Here is a 22,931-nt window from a genome sequence, read left to right on the forward strand (position 1 = left end):
TATAACAGCATTTCACCTATAACAACAACAAACTTTAAAACAGTAACCTCTTTGTAAAATCACCCCTCATATAACAACTATCTTTCTTTTTTTGGTAATATAATAATTAACGATTTTTATAAAATAGAATATCTATGATTACCAATAATAATTTTAGAGATTTTAACCAAATATTTGATCCTTTAATACTCTATTTATGACAAAAAATATCATATGAATATATATATTTTCATTATTAAAAGATTTTCCTTCGTTATACAAATGTGATTAAGCTTAGAATTTGACAATTAAAATTGAAAATTTTGATTTTATGCATCATTTTGCCTATAACAACGCATGTCAATGCTGTTATATATTTATAACAACAATTCTCTATAACAACAAAAAAATTCAAACCCAATGATGTTGTTATAGAGAGGTTTGGCCGTAATAGGGAAGAACAACAAATTACACGTAAACAACTTAAAAAATATCTAAGGCTCATTGTACTGTAATCAATTTGGAGATTCAATTTCTTGAATTGGTACTGCGTGTAAAGTCTTACTTAGGATCATATGAAGTAATTTAATTCGGAGGGTCTCTTTTGGTAAAGAACATGATAAAAAAGGTGATAAAGAAACTCTAAAAAGGAATCATTACCTTTCAGGCTTTCACAATCATATTATCTCTAATAAAGGAATAAATCTTTAAAATTTATGCCTCTATTTATTTTCTTTCTCTTTTTGCACGTCCTTTAGAGTTCAGAAAATTATAAATATGGATACCAAATGGCCACTTGGTTTTAATTTGTACACATTTTTTCCACATTTTCTTCTGTTTGGCTTTCTTTTATATTTTTAAGTGACTCTCTAACTTCACTTTTAGAAAGAAAAAAAAATGGCTAAATCCCATGAAAGTGAGCACCCAATTAAAGCATCTGGATGGGCTGCTAGAGATACATCTGGTGTTCTTTCTCCTTTCAACTTCTCAAGAAGGTATGGATTTGATACGAAAGTGAAAAAACACACACACACAAAAAAAAAAAAAAAAAAGAGGGAGAAATATGGAGAAATGATTTTATTTTTATTTTTTATTATATACTTTCTTTTGTATTCCTTCGCCAGAAGTTACCCACCTTGTACCCTTGGTGATTTGTATTCACAATCTTAAGGTTGGACATAAAGGGTGCTTACAACTTGAGGTTGTGAGTTCGAATCATCATGAAATCAAGATAAGTATTAATTTTTTTGTATGAAGTGCATCTTTGAAAAGGATTAAGGGAACTAAGGTGAGCGGAAGTATATTTTAACCTGATAAATAAGCGAGAGTACAATTTAGGTGGAATTATAAACCCTTCTGTTTAAATTGGTGGTGGTTGGGATTGACTTATGCACACCTCGATTAATTAATTCAACATGTAGTTATTTCTTTTCATCAGAACAAATAATAAAGATGGTGATTTTGCATGCTTGTTCATACTACTACTTGCCATCAGCACAACTTGTCGAGTGAGCCGATGGAAAAGGAATCACCTTGTAACTTTTTTTTGTATCTACTGAGATTTAAATTTAAACCTTGGTCGAATTTTAACTATAGTTTTTTTAAATGTCCACAAATATTTTGTGGGTGCAGGGCTACTGGAGAGAATGATGTGCAGTTCAAAGTGTTGTATTGTGGAATTTGTCACTCAGATCTTCATATGCTCAAGAATGAGTGGGGCAATACCAAGTATCCTATTGTGCCCGGGTAAATAAATTATATTCCATTCTAATTTGCCTCTCTTATACATGCAGAAAGTTTAGGTTTATGGAAAATTAATTAGGGTAATTAAGCAAGGAAATTTAGCGTGAAATTGCTCTTCTTCTTGTTTGATTTGTATAGTAAAAGCAGGGAAAATAATTATCGCATAAAATCACCTACATTGTTTCCTCTTGCCTGCTTATTTGTCTTTCCTTTTTGGTTTGAAACAAAAATCCTAACCCCCTGTTTGGATGGTGGTTTCCCGTGGTTCATTAATGTATGATTTTCTAGGAAACCATGTTTGTTTCCATTATTTTTAAAATTATGTGGTATGGTGTTGTAAACCCGTGGTTCATTCTATAGTTATATAACCATGAAAAGTCCCAATTTTTGAAACCACGAATTCGGTGGTTTTTCCGTGGTTACGTATTTCATTTCTCTATTATACCCTCCACCCTCCACCCTCCACCCTCCACCATCCACCTCACCCCACCCCACCCCCACCCTACCACTCACCCCCACCCCACCCCCACCCCTGCCCCACGTTACCACTCACCCCCCGCCACTCACCCCAACCCCACCCCACCCTACCACCCACCCCCAGCCCCAACTACCCCACTCCTCTGCCACCCACCCCCACCACCCCAACCACCACCCACTACCCCTCACCACCGCCCAACCCCACCCCACAACAACTCACCCCCACCCTCATCCCACACTACCCACCCCTCCACCACCCCTTCCCACTACCCCTCACCACCACCCACCCCCACCCCCACAACCACTCACCCCCACTTTACTACCCACTACCCCCACTCTCATCTCACAATCACCCACCTCACACCACCCACCCCTCCCCCACCCACTACCGACTTATTTTTTAAACTTTCTATTTTATTCTTTACCTGAGTTTTATTAATATATATAAATTATTTCTAATTAAGAGTTAAGGATATTTTAGTAAACTTATAAGTTATTATACAGTACCATACAGTCAAACCAAACAATACAAATGTTATTAAACTACAACAAACGATACAGTCTATCCAAACATTATATTCATTGATACAGTACAATACAATACAATACCATATTGTACCATACCATACTGTACATTAATGAACCACGGGAAACAACCATCCAAACAAAGGGTAAGGAAAATATTTTCTTTTCTTCTCCAATCACCTTTTTGTTTGTTTCTAACCAAAACTATGACGTTTAGTTTGAGGAATAAGGAATATATTTTGGGGATTGAATTTGGGATTAACTAATTCCATATTCCCTAGGAATTTTTATTCTATGATTAGCAATTGCGGGTTGTGTTATACCATAATTGTTATATTAACACTTCATGTGGGATAAGAATCTCGGGATTAGTAATTCGGGATTAAACATAAAGATATATATTTGCGCATTTCAAGTAATAAAATTGAAAATAATAATTTAACTCACTTTATATCTAGTTTAAATCAAATACATGTTTTAATTATACCATATGTATTTCATTTTTAGTGCAATAAATCAAATGTCTATCAATCGGTAATGAAGTATTCGTTGTGCCACAACCCGCATATAGATGTTTTTCAAAATAACACCATTTATGTGATGATATTTTTATCAAATGTCATACTGATTGATTATTCTTTATCAACAAGAATATATTATTATTCGATTTCAACATTGAAGGACAATATGTTCACTATTATCAAACTTCAAAATATGCAAAGTTGTTTGACACTATATAAAGCGCTAGGCCTACTTAGTTGTGACAAGTTTCAAAGTAGATAAACATTTTTTTTATATATAACTACTCTTCCAATTATTAGTGTATTTTCGGAATTACGATTCGATCTATAAATTTTATCAAACTAGTGACCAAATCTTCGGACCAAAATATTCTGTGTGGTGTAATACATACTTTTTCTTGAGAAAGATGTCTTATTTAAAGATTCTTTTTACTGAAATTCCATCAAAATAACTCTTAGAGATTGAACTAAAAACAACAAAATAAAATGGACCACTCTTGGAGATAAAGTGCCAGTGAACGCCAAAACTACACCACTATACATCAACTCACATGATGGACTTTTGACACGGACAATATCATTAATTTTTCCAAGATAATTATAATTACACGTAACACGATATGTTCCCAAACACTCTATGTGGTGTTGATAACTTCAGCTGTTTCAATCCAATTTAAGACGTACCACCATTTCCCCCTACCATTACATGGATTCCTACTACGTCGAAGTAGCAGGTTGAGTGAAATTGACGCTCGCCGGACACATATGTTATGATTACAACCTTGAATTTAATTTGTTTGTTTTAGTTTGACTCGACACAAATTTTTAAAAAATAAAGAAGGGTTTTGAATTTTATGATTTTAAACTAAAGTTTTGTGTGAAATGTCTCTTGATCTTGTGATATTAAATATGCCATATAGGATGTTGAGTTTAAAAAGAATTACTAAATATACCAAATGGCAGTCATTTTGAATCATACTAAAATGATAGTATGACAAACATGACAAACAAAGTCAAATGGAGGGAGTATTTCATATTTCTTTATCTTTTTGTATGATTTTGCCTATTATATAAGTTTTGCCGGCAAAAATACAGTGATCTGTAATCAGGAACAGGATTCAATTCAAATTTGAAACTTTATATATCGGTGCTATAGAATTGTTCTCTTTATTAGAGTCACAAACTGTACTAGGAGAGAAAGACTAAGTCAACTCAAGTGGCCGAATCAATCATGGCATAAGATGGATTGAATAAATAATGAGGAAAACAATAAATCATGGCTTTTAATTTCCTAATTTTTTTGTAGCATTTGTTAAAAGAAAACTAATACAACTTTTTTCCTTATTATAGCAATATCTAACATATCAAATAAGAATTTTTTTTTCAAAAAATATTTCACTTATTTCTGTGCACATATTGATTCGTTATAAAAATTTGTTTAACTCAACTCGCCCAAACTTTAACAGGTTGAAGTTATATTTTCATGAGATAATTTTACTACTCGCACTTATATGATGTATGCGGTAATGAGTTTCACTCATTTTAACTCATTATAAATGCTAACCTTTAATCTTACCCCACTACTAATTATGGGCGGTCATATCTTGACAATATTCTATCGCTAAACAATAGAAATCCGTCGACAAATTAGATGGACATTTGATAGGGCTATCATCTATATATGAACTAGTAGCTAATATCAAATATATATACAACCTTTTAAATCTTTCAATTTCTTTTATTTAGATAATTCAAATGAGGCCATGGTAGATCTATTGGCCACTGAAACTCTATTCAATCCACATCTTACCTTTGTTGCACAGGCATGAGATCGTGGGCGTGGTAACTGAGGTTGGTAACAAGGTCGACAAAGTGAAGGTCGGGGACAAAGTAGGTGTTGGAGTACTCGTGGGATCGTGTCGAAAATGTGAGAGTTGTACCAATGACCTCGAACAATATTGTCCTAGCCACATTGGCACATATAGTACAACTTACTACGACGGAACCACCACATACGGAGGCTACTCCGATCTCATGGTCGCTGACGAGCATTTCGTGGTCCTTTGGCCGGAGAATTTACCAATGGAAGCTGCCCCTTTGTTGTGTGCTGGAATAACAACTTATAGTCCATTGAAATATTTTGGGCTTGACAAGCCTGGATTGAACATTGGTGTTGTTGGCCTTGGTGGACTTGGTCATATGGCTGTGAAATTTGCAAAGGCTTTTGGATGCAATGTAACTGTGATTAGTACTTCTATTAATAAGAAGGATGAAGCTATTGAACGTCTTGGTGCTGATTCATTCTTCCTCAGTCGTGATCCTGAACAAATGCAGGTAAATTTTCTGCTTTTGTTCTTTAAAATTGCAATTATATAATTGGGATCTTTATCCAAATAGCTGGCTAAATTTATTGTTTGTTTCTTAGGCGGTATAAATAAATTATATACTGATTATACATAGTTATGCACATTTTACATCTATCGGCTATTTTGAATTGGCGGCCATATAAGTTAATTCTTCTATATAATATCGTGCATGACGTTAAGCCTAATAGGGGAAAAAACTCTTTTTTGTTTGGAAAGAAATAACTTAAATAAGTTTATTTCTTAAAAGTGTTATCCCTAAACATTTTAAATCCTGTCATTCCTAGTTAGAAAGCTCTTGGTCCCATCTCTTGTGGAAGGGCTGGGTTACATTTGGATCGGTTGAAACGACATCTATTGCTATTGCACTATTTATTTTTGTTTCTACCGCTTTTCTACTTACATTTACGTACAAGTAGTCGGTCAAAAGAATTAATTATTAACTACTTTGGCACCTCAATGCCGGCGCTTCTCCATCTGGAGGTATGTTCCAAAGGTTGGATTGTTCGCCCATTAAACTGGTATATGTGTTTGAGGTCTAATCAACAAACATGTCGGGGCACAAATATATGAAATACCATAATGTAAGAACCTCTAACCCACTTGACCGGATTTTATAAATAATAAAGTAAACATTATATATAAGTAAATTCCACTTAACCCTTTTAACTTTTTTGGTTCGGAAAACAATAAACTCTTCACCTTTTCAACCAGCTAATAAACCCCCTGATATTAAATCAACTGCCAAAACTGAATTGGATCATTGCATCTAATTTTAAAATGTCTAAAACTGTTACTTTGGTGAAAAAAAGCTATAATTATGTGACCATCACTATTAAGCCTCTAAGAAATTAAAAAGGAAGAATAAGAGCTTCCTACTTCTGCTAGTTTTTTTATTTTTTATTTTATTACTACATCTGTTAGGTTTTTTCTCCGTTCCTACTTCTGTTAGGTTCTTTTTTCTTTTCCCGACACCATATAGGTTTAGGTTGTATATTTAGTTTTATATACATGTTTATCTCCTTTTAACGTAGCACCAACCAAGAGTACTCTAATATATCACAATTTTGCTAATGGAATCCGATCATGATACATATGATATGGATTCGGAGGAGGAAGTTTTCAGTGATGGAGATACCATTGATGAACCCATAGACGCCAATAACCCGAAAAATTACAGAATCTTGAAGGCTACGGATATTCGTCGACTCATGGAAGAAGATATCTCGAAAACTTCAACAATTCTTTCGGTTCCAACAGACGTTTCTGTAGCCCTTCTTCGTCACTATAATTGGAGTATCACTAGAGCTAATGAAGAATGGTTTGCTAACGAATCCAAGGTCCGCAAGGCTATAGGTATGTTATCTGAACAAGAAACGGAAAAAAACCAGTCTTGGGATTCTAATCGTTTGACTTTGACATGTGGGATATGTTTTGAGGAATATCCTGTTGATATGATTGATTTTGCTGATTGCAAACATCCTTTTTGTAAGGAATGTTGGGAATATTACGTTAGCACGTCGATTGAAAGTGGTCCGAGATGTCTTGTCTTACGTTGTCCGGAGCCGTGTTGTAAAATCATGGTAGGTCAAAGTAGGACCGTTATGTTAGCACAGGAGAAAGATAGATTGAAGTATTATGATTATTTGTATAGATCTTATGTCGAAGAAAATAGGAAGATCAAGTGGTGTCCTGCCCCTGGATGTGAATATGCGGTCAAATTCGAAATTGGGAGTGAAAATTACAATGTGATTTGTGATTGTTCTAATTGTTTCTGTTGGAATTGCTTGGATGAGAATCATCGACCGATTGACTGTGACACTATAGCTAAGTGGAGGATTAGAAATCGTGCGGAAAGTGAAAGTACGAATTGGATTCTGGCTTTCACTAAGAAATGTCCCAAATGTTTCAACCCTAATAAAAAAAATAAGGGATGTATGCATATGACTTGTAAGTGTTGTTACCAATTTTGTTGGCTTTGTTTAGAAAAATGGGGTTCTTGTGATGGTAATTGTAATCGTTACGAGGAAACAAAGAGAAAAAGGAAGCCAAGAAACACGTTCAAAGGTACACACATTACTATGAGAGATGGTTATCAAATGAGAAGCCGAAACAAAATTAAGGCCTTAAAGGATTTAAATGAGATGAGAGATGAAGGATTGAAGAAACTGAGTGAATTGCACTCTTTAAGGGAGATTGAATTGGAATTCATTATACAAGCTTGGCAACAAATTGTTGAGTGTAGAAGAGTCTTGAAATGGACTTATGCTTATGGATTTTATTTACCAGAAAAGGAGAAGACCAAAAAGCAATTTTTTGAGTACTTGCAAGGGCAAGCTGAAGCAGGTCTTGAGCGACTTCATGAATGTGCAGAGAAAGAATTGTTTAATCATATTGGATCTACCAAGAAATTGGAGTATACCGAGCAAGGACCTTATAAGAATTTCGTCGTTTTTCGTTCGAAACTTAGTGGACTAACTAAGGTTACCGGAAATTATTTTGACAAGTTGGTTATTGCCTTAGAGAATGGACTCGAAGATGTGAGCAACTCAAAAGAATCCAAGAGAAGGACCCGTCAGAAATAGAGACTATCAATTTTATTTTATTTTTAAATTGGAATGTGTATGGAATCATATGGATGCTTGTCTTTATTTTGGCTCTTGTATTAAGAATTTTAGTAATGATTCAAATGGATCAAGAATAGGAATTTGAAGTTGAAGGTTCATTGTTTTAGATTTGAGTTTAAAGTCTTAGTTTTTCTTTTTATTTTTTATTTTTTATTTTTTTAATAGACGAAATTATTTTTCTATATTTTGATGATAAGTTTTTGTATGAGCTAATTTGAGCTAGCTTAAAGTAGTCGAAACTTGATGGACTACTATATCTAAAGCGACATGCTTATGAATTTGGGAAAAAGACACAATTGGTCGTTCGGCCCATATTAAACCTGCCCACTGGCCCAAATTTCTCCAAACCCACAATGTAGCTATTAAAAAAAGAGAAAATTACGTGGCTTGTCACCTTCTAAGAGTTTGAACATAATTAGCACAACTTTTAAAGTTCCACAAAAATAGCAAGTTTTATTACTTTTTAAAAAATATTAGAAAAAAAACCGTACAGCTAATTGAAGATTTAAAAATTGCATCCCACTAAACTAGGGATGTGGTTATATTTCTTCATGTTTCTCATATTTTCTCTCTCCTCTTTAACCGGTACACTAACTCTTAATCACTATGAAGATAATTCATCTTAATCAGTATATATATTCTATGCATACTAATGTTTTTATATACGTGGTATAATTCAATTATAAGATAATTTTATTGAGGTATAATATAATATACATGGTATAATCCATTTTAGAGGTATACTGATATTATACATAGTATAATTCAACATATACTATAATGGTATTAAGGTATAATATTATACACCTGATATAAATATAATATACGTGGTGTAATTCATTTTCTGATGTATATAGATGTATTTTATACATAATATAATTCAATAAATATAATATATAGCAAAATCAGATTACTAAAATGGAAAGGAAGTAGGAACACAATTGTTGGTGTGGAAGATAATTTTTTAGCAAAAAGTAGAAAGATAAGCAAGGTTGTTAATGACTCGTCCAACTACATTCCTTTAATATAGAGGAATCCTTAGGATAGGTAACTCCTAATTGCCATTCAATGTTGATTAGATAATTCTGCTAAGGTTTTGTAAATATTTTTATATAATTGTACAGTTATGTTTTTTCCCCTTAAAAAAATCTCATCCGTTTGCCAAAACTTAAATAACACAATTTTCAACTAAAAGTCCAAACGCAAAACTTTGAGGCAATTTCCTCCTTCAATCACTCTTAAACATGGAAACTTCAACCTATATAACACCTAAACAACATCCGTAAAAATCATTTTTGTTTATAATATGTATGTGTATAAAATATGCATCAGTACCTATCTGTAATGTATAGAAACTGTATAAAATATGAATCACTAAGTTATGTATCATTTTTGTACATAATATGCATCAGCACAGTGCCCTGTATAGAATAGAAAACTGTATCATTTTTGTATATAATATGTATCATTTGTGTATATAATATGTATCAACACAGTGCCCTGTATATGTATCAGTACAGTGCTCTGTATAGAGCAGGTTCAATATATATATATATATATATATATATATATATATATATATATATACATCTTGTGTGTGTCAGAAAAAGGAATAGCCTCTGGTTCAGATTCTCAACCACACAATACATGAGCACATCAAACTAGCTTCAAGTTTTATATACAAGTTTTATACATACAATAAAGTTCACTATACAAACAATATACAAAATATATACAATACAATGTGTATATATACAAAATAGATACAACTTAATGGAAATAGGCATTATTATCTAAAGAGAACGTGTCAATTTCGAACATAATCGAGCTTAAAATAGGAGATAATGAAGAAATCCTTTACAGTTATGTTGAAAAGAGAAGATGTCGATGATGGAAATCCCAATTCTATCCTTTTGCCTTAGCTTAATGGAAATAAAGACATTAGGCGTGGGCTTTCAACCGCTAGGCTACGGGGTGGAATTAGTTTGGGCTGAGTGGACTTGTACTGACATTAAGCCCAAATATTAGCTAAATATGAGATTAGCTTGGGCTGGTTGGACACACAGTGTCCTTTTCCCTATGAATTTATACTCAATCCAACTCATCCAAGTCTGGACAAATTGGACGGTCTATATTTTCATGGGCTAAATTTGAATGACTTATATTTAATGTGCTAAACTTGACACTGTTAATTTAATGGTTAACGGTCTATATGAATATGGCATACTGTAGATATGAGGGCACGAGCATATATATGTTGGCGTTGAATACGACTTGTATTGTTGTTACTTTGCAGGCTGCAACAAGCACATTGGATGGAATTATAGACACTGTTTCAGCACAACATCCTATTTTCCCATTACTCAATATACTAAAGCCTCATGGAAAGCTTGTAATGGTTGGTGCACCGCCAAAGCCACTTGAATTACCAGTCTTCCCCTTGCTTCTGGGTACGTAAATAAATAATATTTTTTCTTTTCTTAATTATCTTTTCATTTCTGATATTTGGGATTATTCAATATAGTTCTAATAACATTCGTATGAAACAAACAGGGAGGAAAATTATGGGAGGAAGTATAATTGGAGGAATGAAAGAGACCCAAGAAATGCTTGAGTTTGCAGCAAAACATAATATTACACCTAACGTTGAAGTTGTTTCAGTGGATTATGTGAATACTGCTATTGAACGTCTATTGAAATCGGATGTCAAGTATCGATTCGTGCTCGATGTTGGGAAAACGATGAAAGCTGATTAAGCGTGCGAGCAAATTGGTTTGAGCACTATCATTATGAATAAAATAAATGAGCATTTTGCTCTGGTTATGGAAGACTTTATCAGAGTTTTCATGGAACTTGAATAGTTTATTTACGGTTGAAATAGTAGATTTTGGCCGAGTTTCATCTATGCACTTCTCCCCTTGAATCTTTAATAATTGGTGGTTTGCCAGACTGTTACTGGATTGACTTAACCTCTAGTTTTTTTGTTCTATCTCAGTTTAATTCTTAGTAAATAACATCTAGTTTTTTATGTTATTTACTAAGAAGATTACTTATTTTTATATTATCTCTTGGAATAAATAATTAACTAGTATTATGTTCCATCTGGCATTTCTTGGCTCCATTTTCCTTTATCACATGCTCCTCACATTACACAACAAATCAAATTCCGTGACACCTCATCCTCTTGAATCCCCCCCACCCCACCCCACCCCATCCCAACACCTAACGGATATGTTAGTACTTACACCCATAAAAATATTTTGTTTTACACTCGGTGTTATATATTCGTTTCAGGATTCGATTAATTTGAATTCACGCCAGGAAATGTTTTCTATCAAAAGTGACTCAATTTTGAGGGATTCGAATCTGAGGCTTTTGATTAAATGAGAGGTACTTTAATACTTTACCACACCTTCTAATGGTGTTTACATTATGTTAACTTATCCTGCTCTGATTGTATATAATACTTTTTTCATATAACTATATTATTAATATATATATATATATATAGTTATATGAAAAATATTATATACAATCAGAGTCGAATGTAGGTATCAAATTTAGGTCACGTGAACACATGGTCACTCAACTAAAGCGAACCAAAGGTAAAAGAAATCAAAAAGTCTTATAGCTAATGGTGAACCCACCTTCTTGAAATCCTGGATTCGCTTCTATATATAAACACATGTGCATTTATTTGTCTAACTATGATATAAACACGAGAGCAGATAAACTATTCTTATACATCACTTGCACGAAAGAAGTAGGCGATCATATATGACTTCAACTCCATTTCTTGAAGCAAATAAAAATAGTAGTAGTAATAATAACAAAAACAAAGGCCTTGAAACTAACTAGTATAAATATATTGGATTTTCCCTATGCGTTTGCTCAATCTCACTTTTTCTAGGCATTACATTTCTTAATTTTGATAATTTATAGCTAGCTATCTTCTTTGTGTTGTATTAATTTATGGGCACGTGACGTTGCATGTGTATTCCATGTCAATATGTTTAAAATTTCTAAATTGCTCTTACTTCTCAATATTACATGAAACATGAGTGTGATCAAAACTATGAAACACAATATTGTATTTATTCTGACTCCTTCCTTTTGGTACACAAAACATAAGAAATAAATACCAATACATGCAAGCTTAAACAAAAGACGGGACGGGACATAAGAAATTGACCCCAATTCTCATTTTTCTTGACCAGAAAAACACGGATATGCGCATATCTTAACTCTTGTTCAATTATCAATGTGTTGCCAATGTCAAGCACAAAATGATACTTCACATCCGATTTCAGAAGGCACTCCAACGCCGTATTCACGTACTCCTTTGGCACGACTTCAACATCTGGTGTGTTATGTTATGCTTTGTCGCGAAGTCGTTATACGTACCATTGCGACGCACATCAATGAGCATTGTCCCCTTATTCATAGACTTTTAGCTCCAGCTTTTTGAGGTATCCTCTCAGTCACCCATATAATCACTAGCTACGGTAACATATTTGTGCTGATAAGTTTTTACTTAGCAACGACACTGAGCAAATCCAGGTGTGTATAATTCAGCCTTTTCTTTTTGCTGAAAGGAAAAATGTCCAATTTTACTCCTTGACCATACAAAATATCTTAAGTTTTAACCCTCTGTTATACTTTCCGCCGATTCATATCCTTGAAGTTAGCAGTATAGATGGATCTACAATAAGTTATGGGCACGTGAATCAAGTAACTTTTGTCTACACCTGTACATATTCTTAAAAATCCACTTAACATCTCTAAATATTAGATTGTAAACATATTTATTACTATAAATATTAATCTGAGGTCGTTGTAGGATTTATAAACTTCAAATCATGGATTCGCCTCTAATTAGAAATTGTCATGTATTTACCCTCGATAGAGCTCCATCACAAACTCTATGGATTCCACGTGCAAAATCTTTAAAAAAGAGGTCCAGATTTACCGCTACTTTTGACTATGGTTTAAATTATCTCTATTATATATACTTCAGAGTCCGTGCACGTTGGAGCTCCGTTAGAATCAAGACAAATGTGAGACAATTTTCTAATGGTAAGTGTATGGAATATGAATGACCCAATAAAGGGTAAAATTAAGATATTTCATATAGTAGAGAGTTATTTATTACCGATTACCCTGGTTGAAATATTGAATTGTTTTTTTTTAAAATCTTGGATTAATGTAACACGGTGCAATGAACACATTGGATGGCATTATTGATACTGTTTCGGCAGTCCATCCACTTTTGCCATTGCTTGGTATGTTAAAGACTAATGGAAAGCTTGTTATGGTTGGTGCAGTTGGAAAACCACTTGAATTGCCAGTGCCTTCCTCTTTTTATAAATTAAATACTTCAATTTATGACCTTTGTGCACTCTCTAAGTTATTAAAGTTTATATTGAAGTATATGTGATATGATCATACTTGGCACACCTCGTTTCAAGACTTACATCCAAGGCCAAGATATGGAATTTCAAGCTCTACAAGCTATATGGATGAGAAGGAAGACAATTGAGGCCTTTGGAGGCTCCTAAAAGCCACACAAGATGGCTTACAATGTGTGGAAGGTAGCTTGGGCGAGGCTTGAAGAAGAAGCTACTAGAAAGGAGGCCAAAAGCTCAAAGTGGCTAGAAGTGCAAGAAGGTGGAAATGCAAAGTGGCCAAGCGTGCAAGAAGGGACAGAAATGCAAAGTGGCTACAATTGCAAGCTTGGACAAGGTCGGGAGTTGGCTATTTGCGCAAGAAGGGATCATTTCGAATTCCAAGCCAATATTCAAGATAGCCAAACAAGGCTCTTGCCTCATTAATGACATTCTTGTAATAACTAGCCTAGCTCTTAAGTCTTTTAGTATAACTATTAGACTTAGGTTATTTTCATTACTAAGATTTTGGATGATGAATTATGATACTCTAAATTGAGTGATAGATTGTTAGGTAGATTCTAGAGCTACTTTAGTCAATATGATGGTGGAATCCATTGTTGGTTTGTGAACCTTTTATGTCCATTGATATTCATGAAGAGATTGCCATTTGTGGATTTAAATTGAATCTCTTGCCTTGAGTGTCAAATAATAGTGCTTGTTTTAGGATCGGATTCGGTTGGAAGGGTCTAAGTTTAATATACTTAGGTTTGTCCATAAATTCACCCTAATTGAGTCTTACTTTTATCCTTTATTCCTCATCCTTTTTTCTTCGTATCTTTAAATTTCGCATTTTGGATTGAATTGGTTCTTCCCCAATTCGATTCGTATCATTTGGTATCAGCTTCTTGATACCTCATGTGTGCCAATGTTATTCATAATTGTTATTGATGTGTGGTTGTACCACAAAATTTTCCATCATTGGCATGTATGTGTGGTTATTACTTTGTGTGCTAATCCTTAATCTTTGAGGAGTATGTTTCTGTATGTCTTCCCTTGGGTTTTGCTAGGATCGGATTCCAGGATGAATCCTTTAGAAGAAGGGGAGGATGATATGATCAACTAGTGTTGATCCTCTTGATATGCATGTTAGTACATTTGTCATGTGAGATGTTAGGACACCCACTAGTTGATCCTAGCGTTGACCGAATTGATTCTTCTAGCAAGATCGATTTGCGTCCAACTAGTGTGGTTACTTGTGTTGATCAATTTGTTTGTTATGAAAATCCACTATTTGAGGAACCTTGTGATGTGCTTAATGACCCTCAATTTAGTGATGATGTTGATATAATTGATCATTTACCTAGTCGTGTGCATGAAAGTGTTGTGGAAAGTGACCTTTGTCGTTATGAAAGTGGAATTGCATGCTCTGGATCTTCGTTGTTCATAGATTCTTCTCTCTTAAAAGATAATGTCCTATTCGATGATAACTTGACTAGTGAAGGTGATATGCATAGTGGTTGGTATTGCAATGTTGAGCATGTAGCCACCTTTGGAGGCTATAATGTGTTTTGTAATCCACTATGAGATGATGACACTCTTCCCTACGATAGAAATCTTTCTTTGAGGAATTGTGATCAACTTATGGGGAGGGAAAGTGTTAAAAAGAAAGATGATTCTTGCCTAGAAATTGCAAATTCTTCCTTTCATGTTCAACTTCATAATAGTCTATTGCATGATTTTATTCTTGAACCTAATAGTGAGGCTATATTGGAGGATGACATAGATAAGGAAGTTATCTTAAGTGATGTCTTTCTTTATTACTTGTTTGCATATGATGACACTCTTATTTGTGTTAGGGGTGCATCTTATGTTAGGGAAGGTACTTTTGGGGTAGTTGGTTGTGTTATTAACCCTAATAGGTGGTTATACTTCCCATTTGACCTAGGTGTTACCTTGTTAGATTTAGGAACACATTATTTGGAAAATGAGTTCCTATGGTGCCTCTTATCAAATAGAACTAATGTAGTATTACATGCTTTGTATTTTGCATCCATTGGTTTTATTACTCTATCCCCATGTCATGAACCTTGGAGGAATCAACTTCTTGATACCTCATGTGTACACTTGTTAGTCATGATTGCTATTGATGTGTGGTTGTACCACAAATTGTACATCCTTGGCATGTATATGTGGTTATTACTTTGTGTGATAACCCTCAATCCTTGAGGAGTATGTTTTCGTATGTCTTCCCTTGGGTTTTGCTAGGTTCGGATTCGAGGACGAATCCTTTTGAAGAAGGGGATGATGATATGATCCTACTTGGCACACCTCATTTCAAGACTTACATCCAAGGCCAAGATATGAAACTTCAAGCTCTACAAGCTATATGGATGAGAAGGAAGACTATTGAGGCCTTTGGAGGCTCCTACAAGCCACACAAGATGGCTTACGATGTGTGGAAGGTAGCTCGGGCGAGACTTGAAGAAGAAGCTACTAGAAAGGAGGCCAAAAGCTCAAAGTGGCTAGAAGTGCAAGAAGGGTAGAAATGCAAAGTGGCCAAGCGTGCAAGAAGGGACAGAAATGCAAAGTGGCTATAATTGCAAGCTTGGACAAGGTTGGGAGTTGGCTATTTGCGCAAGAAGGAATCATTTCGAATTCCAAGCCAAAATTCAAGATAGCCAAACAAGGCCCTTGCCTTATTAATGGCATTCTTGTAATAACTAGCCTAGCTCTTAAGTCTTTTAGTATAAAGGGCAAAGGGGCAAATATACCCCTCAACTATAGGATATGGAGCAAATATACCCTCCGTTAAAAAAAAGGAGGATTTATGCCCCCGTCGTTAATGAAAAGGGGCATATATACCCCTCAACTATAGGATATGGAGCAAATATACCCCTCGTTACAAAATTGGTGTATATATATCCCTGCCATTATAAAATGGTGCAAATATACCCCTGTCGTTTTAAAATGGTGCAAATATACTCTTTTCACTGACGGATTTAAAAAAAAATATTTAGGTTATTTTTTAATTAAAAAATATCACGTGACTTTAAAAAAAAGTCTACCCATTTTTTTGTGTAGACATACTTTTCTAAGGCCACATAGTAATTTTTTTTTGATAGGTGGGGTCTGTTCGTTTAAAAAAAATATCTCCGTGACTTTAAAAAAATAAGTCTACCCATTTTTAAAAAAAAATAAGTCTACCCTTTTCACTGACGGATTTTTAAAAAAAAATATATAGGTTATTTTTTAATTAAAAAATATCACGTGACTTTAAAAAAAAGTCTACCCGTTTTTTTGCGTAGACATACTTTTCTAAGGCCACATAGTAATTTTTTTTTATAGGTGGGCTCTGTTCATTTAAAAAAAATATTTCCGTGACTTTTAAAAAAATAAATCTACCCTTTTCACTGACGAATTTAAAAAAAAAATATTTAGGTTATTTTTTAATTAAAAAATATCACCTGACTTTAAAAAAAAGTCTACCCATTTTTTTGCGTAGACATACTTTTCTAAGGCCATATAGTAATTTTTTTTTGATGGGTAAGGTCTGGTTCTTTTAAAAAAAATGAGTAGACTTATTTTTTTTAAAGTTACGGAGATATTTTTTTTAAACGAACAGACCCCACCTATCAAAAGAAAAAATTACTATGTGGCCTTAGAAAAGTATGTCTACACAAAAAAATGGGTAGACTTTTTTTTAAAGTCACGTGATATTTTTTAATTAAAAAATAACCTAAATATTTTTTTAAAAAAAATCCGTCAGTGAAAAGGGTATATTTGCACCATTTTAAAACGACAGGGGTATATTTGCACCATTTTATAATGGCAGGGGTATATATACACCAATTATGTAACGAGGGGTATATTTGCTCCATATCCTATAGTTGAGGGGTATATATGCCCCTTTTCATTAACGGCGAGGGCATAAATCCTCCTTTTTTTTAACGGAGGGTATATTTGCTCCATATCCTATAGTTGAGGGGTATATTTGCCCCTTTGCCCTAGTATAAATATTAGACTTAGGTTGTTTTCATTACTAAGATTTTGGATGATGAATTGTGATACTCTAAATTGAGTGATAGATTGTTAGGTAGATTCTGGGGCTACTTTAGTCAATATGATGGTGGAATCCATTGTTGGTTTGTGAACCTTTTATGTCCATTGATATTCATGAAGATATTGCCATTTGTGGATTCAAATTGAATCTCTTGCCTTGAGTGTCAAATAGTAGTGGTTCTTTTAGGATCGGATTCGATTGGAATGGTCTAAGTTTAATATACTTAGATTTGTCCATAAATTCGTCCTAATTGGGTCTTGCTTTTATCCTCTATTCCTCGTCCCTTTTTCTTCGTATCTTTAAATTCCGCATTTTGGATTAAATTGGTTCTTCCAATTCGATTTGTATCAATATGTTAAGTGGAAAATAAAACAGGAAGGAAGTTGTTGCTGGGAGTTGCTTAGGAGGAATGAAAGAAACTCAAGAAATGTTAGATTTTGCATCAAAGCATAACATAACACTAGATATTGAAGTTGTCCCAATAGACTATGTCAATACTGCCATGGACCGCCGTCATAATTCCGATGTGAAGTATCGATTTATGCTCGATATTGAGCCAAACTATTGATGAGTGGCATAAATGAGTTATTTTTAATAGTTGGATGACATATTTGATCATTTTCCGTATATTAATTAATTATAGTTAAAGAAAGACATAAACAAATATTTATGATAAAAAATGGATCAGAAATTTGAAATTTGAAATTTGTTGATCGTGAACTTGTCACTGATGTCATAGCTCGCTTTAGTTACTATTAGCTTCGCATTTACATATTTATTTATATTTGATAGTTGTCTTAATACACAAAGTTTAAATAAAAGTTATTGGGTTTGTTGAACATGTACTTAATATTGTAGCTTTGTCATAAATCATGATTAACTGATAAGAGCATATATATAGACGATACTATTTGTTAAGTATTTAGTTAGTGTAAAAGTTAGGTGTTAGTTAAAATTAAATTGCATTAGTCTAAAGGAGATTTTATTTTTTTGGAGAGCAATATTGTCGTTATATTAACTTTCATCAACCCGGTACTCTGGTAGTTGCACCATAATTGCAAGCATTTACTACATTTCTCTAACACAACTAATTTTTACATTTAAGAATGACCTATCCGTTTTCCCCATATCCACATATAGTGGAAATTTGCCTCAACTCCATTAAATATTTTCTTGAAACAAGTGAAAATATCAATAAAAGAAGAAACCTTATCAACTAGTATAAATTTATTGGCTTGAGCCTTTGCCATTGCTCAGTCTCATTTTTCTAGGCAGTCTTAGTTTTAATATTTTACATCTAGTATCTTCTTTGTGTTATAATATTGTTGAATTAGGTAAAATGGCAAAATCCCCAGAAGAAGAGCATCCAATCAAGGCATTTGGATGGGCAGCTAGAGACACTTCTGGGGTTCTTTCTCCTTTCAACTTTTCAAGAAGGTACTCATTAGCTAACAAGAAGTACAACTTAGTTCTATCTTTATCATTTTCCTTTTGGATTTAACATTTAAGTTATATAAACTGAAGTGTAAAGTAGTTTTTACCCGATTAGTGTAGTTTAACCTATCATGGTAGGTTATAACTTTTAACCTATCTTAGTAGTTACTCCCCCGATTAAAAAAAGTGTTCACTTAGCCTCTTTTTTGTTAAAAAAAGAGTCAACTTATTAAATCAAGAAACAATTTTTCTTATCTTTTCAGATTTGCCCCTATTAAGTGTTATATGATCAAATCTCAATGCCTATTTAATTAGGGGTAGTTTAGTCAATTTACATATTTTTTTCTTGGAGCGGGTAGTTTTTTAAGAGGTGTGCAAATTGCTAAGTTGACTTTTTATTTTTATTTTTATCCGGAGGGAGTATCATTTTGTCTGACTATAAATTGATGGTTATCATAGAGAACTTGCTTATAATTACCTTATTGATAATCACATAGGTGGAGCCAAAAATTTTAGTTTATGGGTTCTAGATCACAATTTTCTTTACTTGCTGAATTCTGAATAAATTATTTGGACATATTAAATGAATTTTTTTAACATAAATACAGGATTTAAGCAAAAATTATTGGGTTCTGCTAAACCAGCACTATGGTTACGCCACTGAATGATCTGATTGTACAAATATTTTTTAACAGTTTTAGTACGTTGAATTTAAACTCTTTTATCTTTTGTTCACTTGAGAGAAATGGTTTAATTTATGGTGCAGGGCTACTGGGGAGAAAGATGTGCAATTCAAGATCTTGTATTGTGGAATTTGCCACACAGATCTTCACTATCTCAAGAATGAATGGGGAGTCACCAGATATCCCGTGGTACCCGGGTAAGAAATTGAGTTTATTTCATGAACGCATACGTAAATTTATACTATCAGATCACATTTACCCGTTGTAGTATGTAGCTTATCGTATTTCAAAATTACAAATTTAAACTTTTTAATGTAAAGTTACATGTAAATATTTTTTTGGGTCACTTAGCTTGATAGTGTAAACCTCTTTTTACATTGTCAGATAAACTCTAAAGAATTCAGCATGACTCTTACCTTCTTTATCATTTTACTTATTTTTTTCATAAATAAAACCGTATAAATTATTCTATTTTATGCGAGGTAGCACATAATATAAGAATTCAAGTACTAATAATACATGAATTAAAAACACCAAAATGAAAAAGATATGTCCTCATCTCATTAGACTTATATCCTTTTTTTTTTTTAAATCTTCTTTTTCATAAAATCAAATGCTTTGAACTTCAATTCTACGTTAAACTCTACATTGTAATTTTTACATTATTAATATTTATGCTACAATTCATATTTGAACTTTAATATACAGTTTTTTGTTCTGAATGAGGTGAAAGATAGAAGGAGAGGTTGATGGAGTGATTGATTACATTTGGTGATTAATAAAGTTAAGTTAGTTGCCAAAAAATATCCACATTACATTTTATGTGTTCCAAACTCTGCATACTCATATACGAACTAAACAACCCCTAATTACTTGAGATAGTTCATTGACATTCTATTGATAACCAGGTTACTCACGAATAATAGACAATGAATGGTAGGCAATTGACGGTAAAATTTACTCGCCGGTGTTTACATCAAATCAATGGATGTAAGCTAAGTATTTTTTTTATAGAAACACCTAATTAAGTGATATGTAAACATGACGTTCTAATAATTTTTTATTGGTGAGATAGAACTTGAAACTGTATTCACGGGACTTATTGCCATTAGTCAGCCTCGAAATCTTTAATGAGTTAATAAAGTACTAGCATTTAGTGCCAACCTCCAATTTAGATGGAACTAACAGCAGAATCAATAACTATACTCAATGCCCCTACAGCTTCTTGTCAATGTTTTTGTCATTAATGTATTTTACTTAATGGTCTGACAACAGGCACGAGATTGTGGGCGTGGTGACAGAAGTTGGCAACAAAGTTGAGAAATTTAAGATTGGTGACAAAGTAGGTGTTGGTTGCCTAGTAGGATCATGTCAAAAATGTGACAGTTGCTCAAATGATCTTGAAAATTACTGTCCTAGACAAATAATGACATATGGTCAACTGTACCACGACGGCACAATGACGTACGGTGGTTACTCAGATTTCATGGTCGTCGCTGAGCATTTCGCTGTCCGTTGGCCGGAGAATTTGCCAATGGAAGCTGCACCATTGTTATGTGCTGGGATTACAACTTATAGCCCATTGAAATATTTTGGGCTTGACAAGCCTGGAATGCACATTGGTGTTGTTGGCCTTGGTGGGCTTGGTCATATGGCTGTGAAATTTGCTAAGGCTTTTGGAGCTAATGTGACTGTGATTAGTACTTCTCCTGGCAAGAAAGATGAAGCCCTTCAACATCTTGGTGTGGATAAGTTTTTACTTAGCACCAACCCTGAGCAGATTCAGGTGTGTATAAATGTCAGCTCTATTTTGTGTTGTGGATGGAATTGTTGAAATGTTGTGATTTGTTTTAGTAAAGGTTGAGTCAAATTTGAACGGGTCAAAACAGGTCAAATTAATAAACCATTTATGACACGGTTCACCTAAAGTAAAATGGGTTGTGTCAAAATGGGTCTAATAACGGGTGATAGCCTAACCCGACCAACGTGAACGGACCTCCTCTCCTTTATTAAGTTTGCTTTTAAAAAGAAATAAGTGGAATCTAATGTATCTTTCTTAATTATTTGCTTAAGTTCTTTCAAATTTTACATAATTCCCCATCTCTAAATTTATTTTTGTATCTTCGTGTTTGGTTGCATTTTGAACTGCCGTGTTACACTATTTGGACCCTTTTGACCCAATAACTTGAGAGGTCATTCCTAGTTCAACCTAATCAATAAATTGGCCATAACTCAACCCGTTTAAACTTAAAAGATTGGGTTGATTTTGTCACCTCTAGTTGAAATGTTGATTTGTTTTGGAACTTGGATTAATGTAACAGGGTGCAATGAGCACATTGGACGGAATTATTGATACAGTTTCTGCAGTTCATCCACTTTTGCCATTGCTTGGCATGTTAAAGCCTCATGGAAAACTTGTTATGGTTGGTGTAATTCCAAAACCACTTGAAATGCCAGTGTTTCCCTTAATTTTGGGTAATCACATAAGCCTCTTTCTCTAAGTTTATGACTTTTATGTACTCTTTTAATTTTATACTAAAGTATATATAATAATGTGGAAAACAGGAAGGAAGTTAGTTGCTGGGAGTTGCATAGGAGGAATGAAAGAGACTCAAGAAATGTTAGATTTTGCATCAAAGCATAACATAACACCAGATGTTGAAGTCGTCGCGATGGACTACGTGAATACTGCGATGGAGCGTCTTCTGAAATCGGATGTGAAGTATCGATTCGTGCTAGATGTGGGCAAAAAATCGAACTCTGCTTAAGCTAGAACCATTTTGGTTCTTGAAAATCGCTGCTGATTTTCTTGCTCCTGTGTGTTTCTAAAAGTCTTGTTTTGTCTTGTTTTAATATGTTTGTGTCTTGTTTAGTTTGCAGTTATTCAAACTTGAAAGACAAAGAGTTTCTGGTTTGTCTTTGTCAAGAATGACCACTCTGTATTTTACATATGGCTATGCTATTTTTATCAATTTTCTGCTGAATGCCTCTCAATTTGAAAGTCTTGCCATTAAATAGAAAGGATACAGGTTTACATCCCTAAAGATCAACTATTCTATCCCCAAAGATCAGTCATTCTATCTCTAAAAATTAGCTACTCTATCCTTCCAAATATGCTATTCTTATTTATTA

The 22,931-nt window shown here is 33.7% G+C and overlaps 3 protein-coding genes and 1 pseudogene across 3 annotated transcripts; all 4 read left to right on the forward strand.

Annotated features, from left to right (window-relative positions):
* Window positions 1-794: 794 nt before the first annotated feature.
* On the forward strand, window positions 795-11,195 carry LOC132614243 (8-hydroxygeraniol dehydrogenase-like). The gene is made up of 5 exons (XM_060328659.1): window positions 795-974; window positions 1,612-1,725; window positions 5,069-5,579; window positions 10,532-10,685; window positions 10,789-11,195. Exons 1-5 carry the CDS (start codon window positions 877-879, stop codon window positions 10,989-10,991), a joined length of 1,080 nt encoding a protein of 359 aa, XP_060184642.1. The 5' UTR covers window positions 795-876; the 3' UTR covers window positions 10,992-11,195.
* Window positions 5,586-8,327, forward strand: LOC132614241 (probable E3 ubiquitin-protein ligase ARI8; annotated as a pseudogene).
* Window positions 11,196-12,750: 1,555 nt separating the features above from the next.
* LOC132615321 (mannitol dehydrogenase-like) lies at window positions 12,751-18,250 on the forward strand (the record flags this gene model as incomplete). The annotated part of the gene is made up of 4 exons (XM_060329906.1): window positions 12,751-12,795; window positions 13,448-13,584; window positions 17,499-17,516; window positions 18,058-18,250. Coding segments are annotated over 4 exons (393 nt in total), but the record flags the coding sequence as incomplete, so codon positions are not given.
* Window positions 18,251-18,823: 573 nt separating this feature from the next.
* On the forward strand, window positions 18,824-22,783 carry LOC132614181 (8-hydroxygeraniol dehydrogenase-like). The gene is made up of 5 exons (XM_060328572.1): window positions 18,824-19,119; window positions 19,883-19,996; window positions 21,075-21,585; window positions 22,121-22,274; window positions 22,365-22,783. Exons 1-5 carry the CDS (start codon window positions 19,022-19,024, stop codon window positions 22,565-22,567), a joined length of 1,080 nt encoding a protein of 359 aa, XP_060184555.1. The 5' UTR covers window positions 18,824-19,021; the 3' UTR covers window positions 22,568-22,783.
* The last annotated feature ends 148 nt before the right edge of the window (window positions 22,784-22,931 follow it).

This window comes from Lycium barbarum, chromosome 10 (assembly GCF_019175385.1).
Source record: "Lycium barbarum isolate Lr01 chromosome 10, ASM1917538v2, whole genome shotgun sequence".
NCBI classification, from domain to species: domain Eukaryota; kingdom Viridiplantae; phylum Streptophyta; class Magnoliopsida; order Solanales; family Solanaceae; genus Lycium; species Lycium barbarum.

What these genes read in the sequence shown, in the direction of transcription:
- LOC132614243 (XM_060328659.1), top strand. Translation starts at nt 877, where the DNA reads ATGGCTAAATCCCATGAAAGTGAGCACCCAATTAAAGCATCTGGATGG. An exon ending in CCTTTCAACTTCTCAAGAAG is followed by an intron (nt 975 to 1,611) that starts GTATGGATTTGA and finishes TTGTGGGTGCAG; the next exon opens with GGCTACTGGAGAGAATGATG. An exon ending in GTGATCCTGAACAAATGCAG is followed by an intron (nt 5,580 to 10,531) that starts GTAAATTTTCTG and finishes GTTACTTTGCAG; the next exon opens with GCTGCAACAAGCACATTGGA.
- LOC132614181 (XM_060328572.1), top strand. Translation starts at nt 19,022, where the DNA reads ATGGCAAAATCCCCAGAAGAAGAGCATCCAATCAAGGCATTTGGATGG. An exon ending in AGATATCCCGTGGTACCCGG is followed by an intron (nt 19,997 to 21,074) that starts GTAAGAAATTGA and finishes GTCTGACAACAG; the next exon opens with GCACGAGATTGTGGGCGTGG. An exon ending in CCAACCCTGAGCAGATTCAG is followed by an intron (nt 21,586 to 22,120) that starts GTGTGTATAAAT and finishes TTAATGTAACAG; the next exon opens with GGTGCAATGAGCACATTGGA.